Here is a 15,591-nt window from a genome sequence, read left to right as displayed (position 1 = left end):
CTGGAGGGTGGAGCTTAACCCCATCGTCCCTGTGTCCCCATCGTCCCTGTGTCCCCCTATTGATCACAGAGAAACAGATTTAACGGTAAGTATAAAAAATCCTGTTTTCTGTAATTTGGAGCTTTCTGGATAACGGGTTTCTGGATAATGGATCCCATACCTGTACTGAAGCTTTTATCCATCAAGGCATGCAAGGCTTTAAGGCATCACAGATGTATACCACTTTTTCCATGATATACTGAATCAGAATCTTAGGCCTAATTTACACTTTCATTTATATTATCGGTTATATATTATTTTCTATGTTAGCGTTTACACTTGATATTATAGTACAGGTATGGGACCTGTTATCAAGAATGCTCAGGACCTGGGGTTTTCCAGATAATGGATCTTTTCATAATTTGGATCTTCATACCTTAGGTCTACTAGAAAATCATGTAAACATGAAATAAACCCAATAGGCTGATTTTGCTTCCAATAAGTATCCTATATAATAAAGTTGAAGTGTCTCTGCGTCCAGTCCCTGTGTCCGTGGGATTGCGCTACTGCGCATGTGCCCAGGGCCGCCATCAGGGGGGCACAGGGGGGACAAGCGTACCGGGCCCGGGCATGAAGGGGGGCCCGGCAGCGCTGCATTTTTTGAAGATCCGGGCCCCCCTTACGAGCGCCCGAGCCGTACGTCTTGCCTCTTGCGTGCCGAATGCGGAAGTGCCGAAAAGCCGAAGCCGATGCGTCGAAAAGACCCGAAGTCACGGAAAAAGCCGAAGTCACGAAGCGCCGAAAAGACCCGAAGTCACGGAAAAAGCCGAAGTCACGAATCGCCGAAAAGACCCGAAGTCACGAAAACAGCCGAAGTCCTGAAGCAGCGCAAAGACCCGAAGTCACGTAAACAGCCGAAATTGAAGTCCTGAAGCGGTGAAAAGACCCGAAGTCACGAAAGGAGGCGAAGTTGAAGTACTGAAGCCATGAGTTCAATCCTACTGAACAACAGTTTGTGTTTTTTTTTTTTTTTTAATCCCCTGGCCACCAATGTATTATTTTAATATTCTATAGGCCCCTGCCACCAATCTTTTTTTTAAAACTTTTTTTTTGGGGCCCCAATTTTTTTTTTAACTCGTAAGGGGCCCCTTGCCACTATTGTTTTTTTAAAAAAAAAAAAAAAAAATTAATTTTCTTTTTGGTGGCCCCAAATTTTTTTAACTTGTAAGGGGGCCACCAGTTTTTTTTTAACTTGTAAGGGGGCCACCAGTTTTTTTTCAAAAAAAATTATTTTTTTTTCAAATTTTTTTGGGGGCCCCAATTTGTTTTTAACTTGTAAGGGGGCCCCTGCCACCATTTTTTTTTATTTTCAAAATAAAATTTTTTTTTCAAATTTTTTTTGGGGCCCCAATTTATTTTTAACTTATAAGGGGGCCCCTGCCGCCAATGTTTTTTTTCAAAAAAAAAATTTTTTTTTTCAAATTTTTTTTTGGGGCCCCAATTTGTTTTTAACTTATAAGGGGGCCCCTGCCACCAATGTTTGTTTATTTTTTAGTTTTTTTTTACATTTTTTTTGTTGGGGCCCCAAGTTTTTTTTTTCTTATAAAAAAAACAATGTTTTTTTAAAAAAAAAAATAATAATTTTTTTTTTTTTTTTTGGGGCCCCAATTTTTTTTATAAGGGGGCCCTGACCATCAATAGCTTTTTACAACTTGTGTGGGGGGGGTTACTTTTTTAACGCTGATGTCTGTGTGGTCTTTTAACTGCGATGTGGAGTGGGCGGGATATGGGGTGGAGCTTGGTCGTCAGTGTGGGCGGGGCCCAGGGGGCCCCAAAAATTTTGTTGTACGGGGCCCCGTGATTTCTAATGGCGGCCCTGCATGTGCCCCACCGACCGTCTGACTACATATGTTCTAGCGCCCGTTAATTTAACGGGCTTAATGTCTAGTTAATTATATATTCGTTTGGATCAAGTACTAGGTATGTTATAGAGAAAAAGAAAATCGTTCAAAAATATTAATTATTTGGATAAAATGGAGTCTATGGGAGATACCCTTTTTGTAATTCAGTGCTTTCTGTATAACAGGTTTCTGGATAATGGATCCCATACCTGTACTGAAGCTTTTATCCATCAAGGCATGCAAGGCTTTAAGGCATCACAGATGTATACCACTTTTTCCATGATATACTGAATCAGAATCTTAGGCCTAATTTACACTTTCATTTATATTATCGGTTATATATTATTTTCTATGTTAGCGTTTACACTTGATATTATAGTACAGGTATGGGACCTGTTATCAAGAATGCTCAGGACCTGGGGTTTTCCAGATAATGGATCTTTTCATAATTTGGATCTTCATACCTTAGGTCTACTAGAAAATCATGTAAACATGAAATAAACCCAATAGGCTGATTTTGCTTCCAATAAGTATCCTATATAATAAAGTTGAAGTGTCTCTGCGTCCAGTCCCTGTGTCCGTGGGATTGCGCTACTGCGCATGTGCCCAGGGCCGCCATCAGGGGGGCACAGGGGGGACAAGCGTACCGGGCCCGGGCATGAAGGGGGGCCCGGCAGCGCTGCATTTTTTGAAGATCCGGGCCCCCCTTACGAGCGCCCGAGCCGTACGTCTTGCCTCTTGCGTGCCGAATGCGGAAGTGCCGAAAAGCCGAAGCCGATGCGTCGAAAAGACCCGAAGTCACGGAAAAAGCCGAAGTCACGAAGCGCCGAAAAGACCCGAAGTCACGGAAAAAGCCGAAGTCACGAATCGCCGAAAAGACCCGAAGTCACGAAAACAGCCGAAGTCCTGAAGCAGCGCAAAGACCCGAAGTCACGTAAACAGCCGAAATTGAAGTCCTGAAGCGGTGAAAAGACCCGAAGTCACGAAAGGAGGCGAAGTTGAAGTACTGAAGCCATGAGTTCAATCCTACTGAACAACAGTTTGTGTTTTTTTTTTTTTTTTAATCCCCTGGCCACCAATGTATTATTTTAATATTCTATAGGCCCCTGCCACCAATCTTTTTTTAAAACTTTTTTTTTGGGGCCCCAATTTTTTTTTTAACTCGTAAGGGGCCCCTTGCCACTATTGTTTTTTTTTAAAAAAAAAAAAAAAATTAATTTTCTTTTTGGTGGCCCCAAATTTTTTTAACTTGTAAGGGGGCCACCAGTTTTTTTTTAACTTGTAAGGGGGCCACCAGTTTTTTTTCAAAAAAAATTATTTTTTTTTCAAATTTTTTTGGGGGCCCCAATTTGTTTTTAACTTGTAAGGGGGCCCCTGCCACCAATGTTTGTTTATTTTTTAGTTTTTTTTACATTTTTTTTGTTGGGGCCCCAAGTTTTTTTTAAAAAAAAAAATAATAATTTTTTTTTTTTTTTTGGGGCCCCAATTTTTTTTATAAGGGGGCCCTGACCATCAATAGCTTTTTACAACTTGTGTGGGGGGGGTTACTTTTTTAACGCTGATGTCTGTGTGGTCTTTTAACTGCGATGTGGAGTGGGCGGGATATGGGGTGGAGCTTGGTCGTCAGTGTGGGCGGGGCCCAGGGGGCCCCAAAAATTTTGTTGTACGGGGCCCCGTGATTTCTAATGGCGGCCCTGCATGTGCCCCACCGACCGTCTGACTACATATGTTCTAGCGCCCGTTAATTTAACGGGCTTAATGTCTAGTTAATTATATATTCGTTTGGATCAAGTACTAGGTATGTTATAGAGAAAAAGAAAATCGTTCAAAAATATTAATTATTTGGATAAAATGGAGTCTATGGGAGATACCCTTTTTGTAATTCAGTGCTTTCTGTATAACAGGTTTCTGGATAATGGATTCCATATCTGTAGTGACTATTATAGCCTATTTGCCCCACCTTTAAGGTGGTGGTTATTCTAGGGATCCAATGGTGGGCTCTTTCAGCGGGCACAACATATTTGCCCGGTCTCAGTCTGTTTTAATGTTCTATATATGTTCTATAAATAATCATAATAATATTATAATATTCAGTCCAATTCTAATAGCTGATTTAGAGGGAGGTAGTATGATTTTACTGCGCTGTCACAACTCACAGACATAATGGGTAAGAAATTTAGCAAGGAGCTACATACGGTAATAAAAATACATTTCCAACTTTCGGTTACAATAAATGAAAAATGATTTTAACCAAAGGGCATTTTTAAAAAAAAAAAAAAAAAAATGAATATAACCACATTTTCCCTTATGTAAGAAATTATTTACTTAATGCATTAATAAGCCATGAACCCAGCCTCCTTCTAGCAATGAACTAATACAATACAAACAGCCCAGTACAGTAATGAGATATGGCCTTAATAATAGACCAATACAGTATCAACAGCCCAGTATATTAGTGAGGATTACACTCATTATACCTCACCTTAAAGGAACAGTAACATAAAAAAATGAATTTGTTTTAAAGTAATAAAAATTTGATGCAGTGTTGCCCTGCACTGGTAAAACTGGTGTGTTTGCTTCAGAAACACTACTATTGTTTATATAGATAAGCTGCTGTGTAGATATGGGGGCAGCCATTCAAAGGAGAAAAGGCTCAGGTTATACAGCAGATAAGCTCTGTAGAACATAATGGAGTTATCTGTTATCCACTATTTATCCTGTGCCATATAGACTTTTTTCAATTTCCACCATTGCTACACAGCAGCTTGTTTATATGAACTATAGTAGTGTTTCTGACGCAAACACCTCAGTTTTACCAGTGCAGGGACAAAGCGTTCGCAAAGGCAAAATTGTTCACATTTATTTGAATTGCGAACGAATTTCAAACAATTTTTGCGTTAGCAACCAATATTTCATTCCCCCCCAAAGAGTCCATTATATTAGTGAGCCAGTATAGCTGTATATAAAACCCAGGTCATACAGTCAGATTGCATCATTGAGCCACACACCCAGTGCTCATCTCATAATGTTACCAGTACAAAGTATTACACACACTACTTTAGGCCTTTGGCACATGTTGTGTTTTTGTAGCTATAAAGAATACAATGCAAATAGCCCAGTATTTTACCAAGCCATGCACTCATTCTATGTCAGGCCACATCATGCTTACACTCTAGTCTGCGGCACAAATCAAGGTGGTGCTTGACACATCATCACTCCTTGTGTCATTTCTTTACTACTAGATGATGGTAAAATGAAGGAGTTATGTAGCCGCAGAAAGGAGAATTACATCCAAATGAATGAATACAAGGATACAACCAGGGATGACAAGCCAATTACTTCTAGCAACTTTATAAAGCTTAAACCAGTCAGAATCTGCTCATTTCCCTTTGGTTACCCTGCTGAGCTTGTATTCACTCGTCCATACACACAAACAATACAACAGATGGAACATTTTGTCTCTTTTGGTTCAGCGGGACATGAATAGCAAAGCTGACGTATCACTGCTGTATTTTTGGAAGTGCCTGTTGTTAGCCGGCTAGCGTAGTACTGAAGGGCTTACATAGTAATTAGTAACTCAACTTGAAGGTAAAGATAATGACACATCAACCCGTCCTCATTCAGCTCCTTCCTGAACGTTGAAACACGGACCAGTATGGGTCCAAGGGATACAGTCTCCACAACAGAGATTCACCAAAATCCCAGCACTTTTTATAGAATTCTGGTTTGGCCAAATCCTGAATCTGGATCTGAAATTATAACTCCAATAATCCCCATTGTTGGTTCAATCCAGCCAGAAAGTTGGTGGTCGCTCTAAACACAACATTCAATACATGTGGGAAGTCACTGGTATACAAGAAAAGGCACAGGGTGAATATGTCCCCTTACTAGTTAAAATTTTCACCAATTGACATTTGCACAGGGCTCAGTTCAATAGTCCTACGTTTGCACCAAAATGAAATATCTATTTATAAAGCTGCTGCATTTCTACGAAAGTTTGTATGAAATGACCCTATGTGCTCACACACTTTCCAGCCCATGCCAGAGGTAGTTTATGATTTAGCAAGTAGATCATTTTATTTCATTGTGGTTGTTGGACCCTTAACATGAGATTGTCTAATGGGCTTGAGGTGGTCCAGTCCAGTTTACTCTGGCTGTGAGTGCAGCACTAAACTCCCAAGGGGATACAGAGAGCAGTATGCAGAGCGGCATCTTATTGGAAATAAAAAAAAACATTGGTGCCTGACCCCCATAAAAATTTTTTTTTTTTAAAAAACAAAACATTGGTGGCAGGGCCCCCTTACAAGTAAAAAAAATTGATGGCCTGAGCCCCCCCCCCACAAGTTATAAAAAGCCATTGGTGACCAGGGGCCCCTCTGCAAGTAAAAAAAAATTGGCCAGATCCCCCCAAATTTTTAAAGAAAATTGCTTGCCAGGGTTTTGTGTCTAAGGGGGGGCCAGCCATGCTTCACTTACTTGATTAGTCAGGCCCCCCCCTGCTTTCAGCGTGCTGCCAGCTGCACAAAATTTGACACTGCAGCTCTGTGCACAGAAGCTTTTCTCCTATTCAGATTTCCTGTACCATCGTGGTCCTTTACGAATTAGTCCCGGTAAAGCTGTACAGGGATTGGATAAGGGGATCCAATCCCAATGCAGATTTACGGGGACTTATTCTTAAATAATGAGATAAATCTGGAGTTTTGTAAACAACCCCGTACATGAATGAACTCCTTCCCACAGTAGCATAATTTCAATGGACCAAAGCAAGTCCAAGTTCATACTGGGCCCCTTTCACTGTAGGACCCCCCTGACACTGAGGGGTTAGCTGACTGTATAGCTATGCCACTGAATGGGAGGCATTATTTTGAACACAAGACATAGTATGAGCAACAACTGCTAGAATATTCTAGTACAGGTATGGGATCCGTTATACAGAAGCTCCTGATTGTCTTCCACAGACACCATTTTAACCAAATAATCCACATTTTTGAGAATAATTTCATATTTCTCTGTAATAATAAAACAGAAGCATGTACTTGATATAATTAATCCTTATTGGACGCAAAACCAGCTTATTGGGTTTATTTAATGTTTATATGATTTTCTAATAGACTTAATGCATGAAGATCCAAATTATAGAACAATCCATTATCCAGAAAACCCCAGCATTCTGGATAACAGGTCCCATACCTGTATACCATTAGGGATGTTCATATTTACATATTTCCTTCCTCATACAGAGTTCACAGATTTTCCATATGGACAGGGTCCCCTTCCTCTCTAACCCTTAAAAAGATGAGAACTTCTCAACACTTACCTATGTGGTCTATAATAGTTTTAAAGGAATCTGACGGCAAGGGGTAGATAGCTGGGGGTGCCTCCAAATTGGAAGTGACACACTCGGAAGGGGATGAGCTGTCTTCATGGGGATTGCTTGTGTCTTCACTAGGCAAATATTCCCTGCGAGAGAAACAGAAGACAGTAAAGGAGTAAGTCTGGCAGCAATCAGTTTAACAAATAAGAATAGATCCCTTTAAAAATCACTTTAAGTATCATGTAGACAGCGGTCTTTTCAAGCAATTTGCAATCAGTCTTTTTTAAAAAAAAGATCTGGTTTATGAAACATAGTAATTTTTCTCCGGAACTGTCAGGTTTGAAACAGAACCTGGCCTCTTGTTGCTGGGGAATTAGTTATACTAGTAACCAGGAGGCAGTTAGCAGAATGGAAGCTGCACAGGAGAGGGCCTGAAAAGAACAATATGCAATTATAAAAGAAAAACAATAAACCCTTACAGACAGTATTTGGTTGGCTTGACCGGTGACCCCAGCAATCAGGCAGGTTTTTCAGTTGCAGGCTGGAATTTGCATTGTCACATCAAATTTAATTTGATGCAAATTGCCCGGGATGTGTCATTATGTGGCCTTAGTGGCCAAGGCGTGCAGCATCAATAATGCCACTTGCATGCTGTTAAATGGATGCCATTAAATGGGTGCAAGTAGGAGTACTTTTTTATGCAACAAATAATCCCCAGCTTGAGGGCTTGAGCGGGTGTAAAGTATAGGGAACCATTATGCAGAACCATATTCAGAGGAGCAGATGCATCCAGTACATCAGAGTACAGCACTAGTATAGACTATTTTGTATACTTTAACATTCTGACAAGTGCGATTTTGTGCTTATAGTTAACCCCTTGCAATCATAAACAAGCCCATAACAGTTAATGTACAGACAAACCTCTGAATGCAACAGAGGCATTGCAGAATATGAACAGAGACAGTGCAGAATATGAACAGAGGCAGTGCAGAATATTAACAGAGGTAGTGCAGAAAATGAACAGAGACAATGCAGAATATGAACAGAGGCAGTGCAGAATATGAACAGAGACAATGCAGAATATGAACAGAGACAATGCAGAATATGAACAGAGACAATGCAGAATATGAACAGAGGCAGTGCAGAATATGAACAGAGGCAGTGCAGAATATGAACAGAGACAATGCAGAATATGAACAGAGACAATGCAGAATATGAACAGAGGCAGTGCAGAATATGAACAGAGGCAGTGCAGAATATGAACAGAGACAATGCAGAATATGAACAGAGGCAGTGCAGAATATGAACAGAGACAATGCAGAATATGAACAGAGGCAGTGCAGAATATGAACAGAGGCAATGCAGAATATGAACAGAGGCAGTGCAGAATATGAACAGAGGCAATGCAGAATATGAACAGAGGCAATGCAGAATATGAACAGAGGCAGTGCAGAATATGAACAGAGGCAGTGCAGAATATGCACAGAGACAATTCAGAATATGAACAGAGGCAATGCAGAATATGCACAGAGGCTGTGCAGAATATGAACAGAGGCAGTGCAGAATATGAACAGAGGCAGTGCAGAATATGAACAGAGGCAGTGCAGAATATGAACAGAGGCAATGCAGAATATGCACAGAGACAATTCAGAATATGAACAGAGGCAATGCAGAATATGCACAGAGGCAGTGCAGAATATGAACAGAGGCAGTGCAGAATATGAACAGAGGCAATGCAGAATATGCAAAGAGACAATTCAGAATATGAACAGAGGCAATGCAGAATATGCATAGAGGCAGTGCAGAATATGAACAGGGGTAGTGCAGAATATGAACAGAGGCAATGCAGAATATGCACAGAGACAATTCAGAATATGCACAGAGGCTGTGCAGAATATGAACAAAGGCAGTGCAAAATATGAACAGAGGCAATGCAGAATATGCACAGAGACAATTCAGAATATGAACAGAGGCAGTGCAGAATATGAACAGAGGCAGTGCAGAATATGAACAGAGGCAATGCAGAATATAAACAGAGGCAGTGCAGAATATGAACAGAGGCAATGCAGAATATGAACAGAGGCAGTGCAGAATATGAACAGAGGCAATGCAGAATATGAACAGAGGCAGTGCAGAATATGAACAGAGGCAATGCAGAATATGAACAGAGGCAATGCAGAATATGAACAGAGGCAGTGCAGAATATGAACAGAGGCAGTGCAGAATATGCACAGAGACAATTCAGAATATGAACAGAGGCAATGCAGAATATGCACAGAGGCTGTGCAGAATATGAACAGAGGCAGTGCAGAATATGAACAGAGGCAATGCAGAATATGAACAGAGGCAGTGCAGAATATGAACAGAGGCAATGCAGAATATGCACAGAGACAATTCAGAATATGAACAGAGGCAATGCAGAATATGCACAGAGGCAGTGCAGAATATGAACAGAGGCAGTGCAGAATATGAACAGAGGCAATGCAGAATATGCAAAGAGACAATTCAGAATATGAACAGAGGCAATGCAGAATATGCACAGAGGCAGTGCAGAATATGAACAGGGGTAGTGCAGAATATGAACAGAGGTAATGCAGAATATGCACAGAGACAATTCAGAATATGCACAGAGGCTGTGCAGAATATGAACAGAGGCAGTGCAGAATATGAACAGAGGCAATGCAGAATATGCACAGAGACAATTCAGAATATGAACAGAGGCAGTGCAGAATATGAACAGAGGCAGTGCAGAATATGAACAGAGGCAATGCAGAATATAAACAGAGGCAGTGCAGAATATGAACAGAGGCAATGCAGAATATGAACAGAGGCAATGCAGAATATGAACAGAGGCAGTGCAGAATATGAACAGAGGCAGTGCAGAATATGAACAGAGGCAATGCAGAATATGAACAGAGGCAGTGCAGAATATGAACAGAGGCAGTGCAGAATATGAACAGAGGCAGTGCAGAATATGAACAGAGGCAGTGCAGAATATGAACAGAGGCAGTGCAGAATATGAACAGAGAGGCAGTGCAGAATATGAACAGAGGCAGTGCAGAATATGAACAGAAACAATGCAGAATATGAACAGAGGCAGTGCAGAATATGAACAGAGGCAGTGCAGAATATGAACAGAGGCAGTGCAGAATATGAACAGAGGCAGTGCAGAATATGAACAGAGGCAGTGCAGAATATGAACAGAGGCAATGCAGAATATGAACAGAGGCAGTGCAGAATATGAACAGAGGCAGTGCAGAATATGAACAGAGGTAATGCAGAATATGAACAGAGGCAGTGCAGAATATGAACAAAGGCAGTGCAGAATATGAACAGAGGCAATGCAGAATATGAACAGAGGCAGTGCAGAATATGAACAGAGGCAGTGCAGAATATGAACAGAGGCAGTGCAGAATATGAACAGAGGCAGTGCAGAATATGAACAGAGGCAATGCAGAATATGAACAGAGGCAGTGCAGAATATGAACAGAGGCAATGCAGAATATGAACAGAGGCAATGCAGAATATGAACAGAGGCAGTGCAGAATATGAACAGAGGCAGTGCAGAATATGAACAGAAACAATGCAGAATATGAACAGAGGCAGTGCAGAATATGAACAGAGGCAGTGCAGAATATGAACAGAAACAATGCAGAATATGAACAGAGGCAGTGCAGAATATGAACAGAGGCAATGCAGAATATGCACAGAGACAATTCAGAATATGAACAGAGGCAGTGCAGAATATGAACAGAGGCAATGCAGAATATAAACAGAGGCAGTGCAGAATATGAACAGAGGCAATGCAGAATATGAACAGAGGCAATGCAGAATATGAACAGAGGCAGTGCAGAATATGAACAGAGGCAGTGCAGAATATGAACAGAGGCAGTGCAGAATATGAACAGAGGCAGTGCAGAATATGAACAGAGGCAGTGCAGAATATGAACAGAGGCAGTGCAGAATATGAACAGAGGCAGTGCAGAATATGAACAGAGGCAGTGCAGAATATGAACAGAGGCAGTGCAGAATATGAACAGAGGCAGTGCAGAATATGAACAGAGGCAATGCAGAATATGAACAGAGGCAGTGCAGAATATGAACAGAGGCAGTGCAGAATATGAACAGAGGCAGTGCAGAATATGAACAGAGGCAGTGCAGAATATGAACAGAAACAATGCAGAATATGAACAGAGGCAGTGCAGAATATGAACAGAGGCAGTGCAGAATATGAACAGAGGCAGTGCAGAATATGAACAGAGGCAATGCAGAATATGAACAGAGGCAGTGCAGAATATGAACAGAGGCAGTGCAGAATATGAACAGAGGCAGTGCAGAATATGAACAGAAACAATGCAGAATATGAACAGAGGCAGTGCAGAATATGAACAGAGGCAGTGCAGAATATGAACAGAGGCAGTGCAGAATATGAACAGAGGCAATGCAGAATATGAACAGAGGCAGTGCAGAATATGAACAGAGGCAGTGCAGAATATGAACAAAGGCAGTGCAGAATATGAACAGAGGCAATGCAGAATATGAACAGAGGCAGTGCAGAATATGAACAGAGGCAGTGCAGAATATGAACAGAGGCAGTGCAGAATATGAACAGAGGCAGTGCAGAATATGAACAGAGGCAATGCAGAATATGAACAGAGGCAGTGCAGAATATGAACAGAGGCAATGCAGAATATGAACAGAGGCAATGCAGAATATGAACAGAGGCAGTGCAGAATATGAACAGAGGCAGTGCAGAATATGAACAGAAACAATGCAGAATATGAACAGAGGCAGTGCAGAATATGAACAGAGGCAGTGCAGAATATGAACAGAAACAATGCAGAATATGAACAGAGGCAGTGCAGAATATGAACAGAGACAATGTAGAATATGAACAGAGGTAATGCAGAATATGAACAGAGGCAATGCAGAATATGAACAGAGGCAATGCAGAATATGAACAGAGGCAATGCAGAATATGAACAGAGGCAGTGCAGAATATGAACAGAGGCAGTGCAGAATATGAACAGAAACAATGCAGAATATGAACAGAGGCAGTGCAGAATATGAACAGAAACAATGCAGAATATGAACAGAGGCAGTGCAGAATATGAACAGAGGCAATGCAGAATATGAACAGAGGCAGTGCAGAATATGAACAGAGGCAGTGCAGAATATGAACAGAAACAATGCAGAATATGAACAGAGGCAGTGCAGAATATGAACAGAGGCAGTGCAGAATATGAACAGAAACAATGCAGAATATGAACAGAGGCAGTGCAGAATATGAACAGAGACAATGTAGAATATGAACAGAGGCAATGCAGAATATGAACAGAGGCAATGCAGAATATGAACAGAGGCAATGCAGAATATGAACAGAGGCAATGCAGAATATGAACAGAGGCAGTGCAGAATATGAACAGAAACAATGCAGAATATGAACAGAGGCAGTGCAGAATATGAACAGAGGCAGTGCAGAATATGAACAGAGGCAGTGCAGAATATGAACAGAAACAATGCAGAATATGAACAGAGGCAGTACAGAATATGAACAGAAACAATGCAGAATATGAACAGAGGCAGTGCAGAATATGAACAGAGGCAGTGCAGAATATGAACAGAAACAATGCAGAATATGAACAGAGGCAGTACAGAATATGAACAGAAACAATGCAGAATATGAACAGAGGCAGTGCAGAATATGAACAGAGGCAGTGCAGAATATGCACAGAGGCAGTGCAGAATATGAATAGAAGGGTTCCGAGGCTCACAGTCCATAAGAGAGTCTCATGCTGCAGACAAGTCTCAGACCCTCATATCCACATTCTCCCTGATGGAGCTGATGAACATGACATTTTCTTGTTAAACAGATACCGACATCTCTGCGAGCTACTGACATGCGACATGACTCACATCAGCACAATGTATTAATCATAAGGGAGTGACTGGAACACAGGGCGCTAATGCACTGCTTCTACTTAACAACAGCCTTAACTCTGCATAGTTACAGTTTTGCTCAATCTCATGAAACTGCTCTTCTTTTTGGTGACTATAACGGATTTTACGCCTGGAATTGCCATTTTGTCCGTAGCGCCACAGGATTATATAATATATACATTAATATTCTGAGACACTATGCAGTTGGTCTTCACTTTTTATGTTTTTTCATTTATTTAGCTTTTGGTTCAGCAGCTTGCCAGTTTGGTATTTCAGCAGCTTTCTGGTTGCTAGGGTCTTTTTTATCCTAGCAACGCTTTGAATGAGAGAGGAATATGAATAGAAAAGGGTTTTGAATAGAAAGATAAGTAATACAAAGTAACAATAATATTTTAATCTCACAGTGCAATCGTTTGGGCTGCCGGGGTCAATGACCCCCACTTGAAAGCTGGAAGAGGGAGGCAAAGAAATGAAAAACTATAAATAAATAAATGAATAAAATAAATAAATAATGAAAATGAATTACCACCCAATTAAAAAAAGACAATCAACAATGTCTATTTCCACTGGGGATTTCATACTTCTAGCAAATAGCAGCAAATTTGGCTTAATATTACTCTAATAATTATGTACATGACACAGACACAACAGACACACAGACACACAACTCCATTTAAGTCTAGTGATAATATGATGCAGCTATGTGATGTTGGAATGCCTAGACTTCCCTCCCACACATTAATGGGCAGGAGGAGGTAAATTCAGCAATGTATAATAACATAATGCAGGCATATAAAGTACATAGTGGTGCCAGGGAAGTATACAAAAACTACCTGCCAAATAATATTATTCTATCTGACATGAATCATTTCCTCTGTACCATCTCCTGTAACTTCTCTTTTGGTTGCTGGACCTCGCAGTCGCTAGTTACATACCTCCCAACATTTTGGAAGTAAAAAGAGGGACAAAAATTTTATTTTCACACATAGCGCAGCAATTTTTGACCACACCCCTTTCTGTGGCCACACCCCCTAATTACCATGTTTGTTTTACAAAATTTGGCAGGTTATGAAAGTTTGAAAATATTTCTCCTTATCTCAACTGTGTTTTTGTGTCTCAAAATTGTTACAAAGTATCTTATTTGCACCTGTTAGCTGTTCTGGGCTCTCTGCTAAAAACCAATTAAGTGAGAAACTTTGTTTCTTTTTCTGGCTGTTCAGAGCAGAGAAAAGAGGGACTTTCCAATACAAATGAGGGACTGCGGGTTGAGCTGTCAAAAGAGGGACTGTCCCTCCGAAAAAGGGACAGTTGGGAGGTATGTAGTTAAACAATAGAGGTTATTTTATTATTAGCCAGAGGTGTGATTTTTACATATGAAAATATAATGTTAACATATAATTCAGTGCATGGTGCCAATATCTTCTGAGGCTGCTTCAAACACTTTATCAGGTAATAACATTTTTGAAAATGTTGTTTGCAGAAATTAACAATGGCTTTACTGTTATAAATTGTCTGTACTATACACCCAACCCAATAGCTGCAGTAGAGAGTTTCAATCCCTCTACATATGGATTGTGCCAGGGCTGGACTGGACTGATTCTGGCAAATGTCAGTGGGGCTCCTGTAAGATGCCATAGACAGTCATTATTTATTGAGTCAGTGGGGGCCTGTAAGGAGGGGATGCTTTGTATTTATGTACTTGGAATGGCAGGGCCTACTTTAAATCCAAGTTTAGACCTTGCAAACACCCCTGGTTGCACTACCCACAAAAACATCTGTAGCTGCTTTTTTTTTAAGGTAAGAGCCTCTGCTAAGAGCCGAATTTCCATTTGTTAAAGCCTACATTTTCATACAATTTATATAAATTGGGCATATCTTCCCCACCCAAGCCACATCATTTGTACTGCATATACCCCCTCTATTTGCCAGCGCCATCACATGTTCCTAAAACAAATAGCAGCTTTCACCCAGCGGCCATTTTCCTTCTGACACATCATCAGTAACATTGAGACACGTATGCTGTAAAGTTCATGCAATGCAGAATGCAGGTTTACACAGGCACAACAAACTTTGATAAAAAGTTCTGCTGGGGTTGAGCACTGTAACGGTTATACTGAGCTCAGGAGAGGTGGTTAGGAGAAAAAAAAAATAGGATCAGACAGCTAGAGTTTCTGTGGGAACCAGCAATGCTATCTCTTCATTGGCTGTTAGAGTGGAGGGTGTGTTTATTAATCTGAGCTGAGAAGAACTGAGCATGCTCACGAGCCAGCAGCCAAACTAAATTCCTGAGGGAAGGGGCAGAGTGGGTTAGAAGAGGAGAAGGATTTCTAAGTGATTACGGGCATGCTGCAGCCTTACTGTTAACCTTTTAACAGTCAGAGTGGCAGGCATCTAAAGATTTCAAATAGGCTGCTCACTGATTACATTTTTGTGGAGGGGGGTTACATGTCCTTTAAT

General features: G+C 40.8%; 1 protein-coding gene across 2 annotated transcripts in view; it reads right to left on the bottom strand.

Moving 5' to 3' along the window:
• ngef.L (neuronal guanine nucleotide exchange factor L homeolog) overlaps positions 1 to 15,591 on the bottom strand; it is an 83,946-nt gene that overhangs the window by 22,152 nt on the left and 46,203 nt on the right. For both annotated transcript variants that reach the window (XM_018263890.2, XM_041563442.1), the window contains one exon: positions 7,198 to 7,340. In XM_018263890.2, the coding sequence (XP_018119379.1) occupies positions 7,198 to 7,340 (143 nt within the window). The remainder of the gene's footprint in view (positions 1 to 7,197; positions 7,341 to 15,591) is intronic.

This window comes from Xenopus laevis, chromosome 5L, assembly GCF_017654675.1.
Source record: "Xenopus laevis strain J_2021 chromosome 5L, Xenopus_laevis_v10.1, whole genome shotgun sequence".
NCBI lineage: Eukaryota > Metazoa > Chordata > Amphibia > Anura > Pipidae > Xenopus > Xenopus laevis.
Note: the sequence above shows the minus strand (reverse complement) of the source record. Positions and strands in the feature narration are given on the sequence as shown.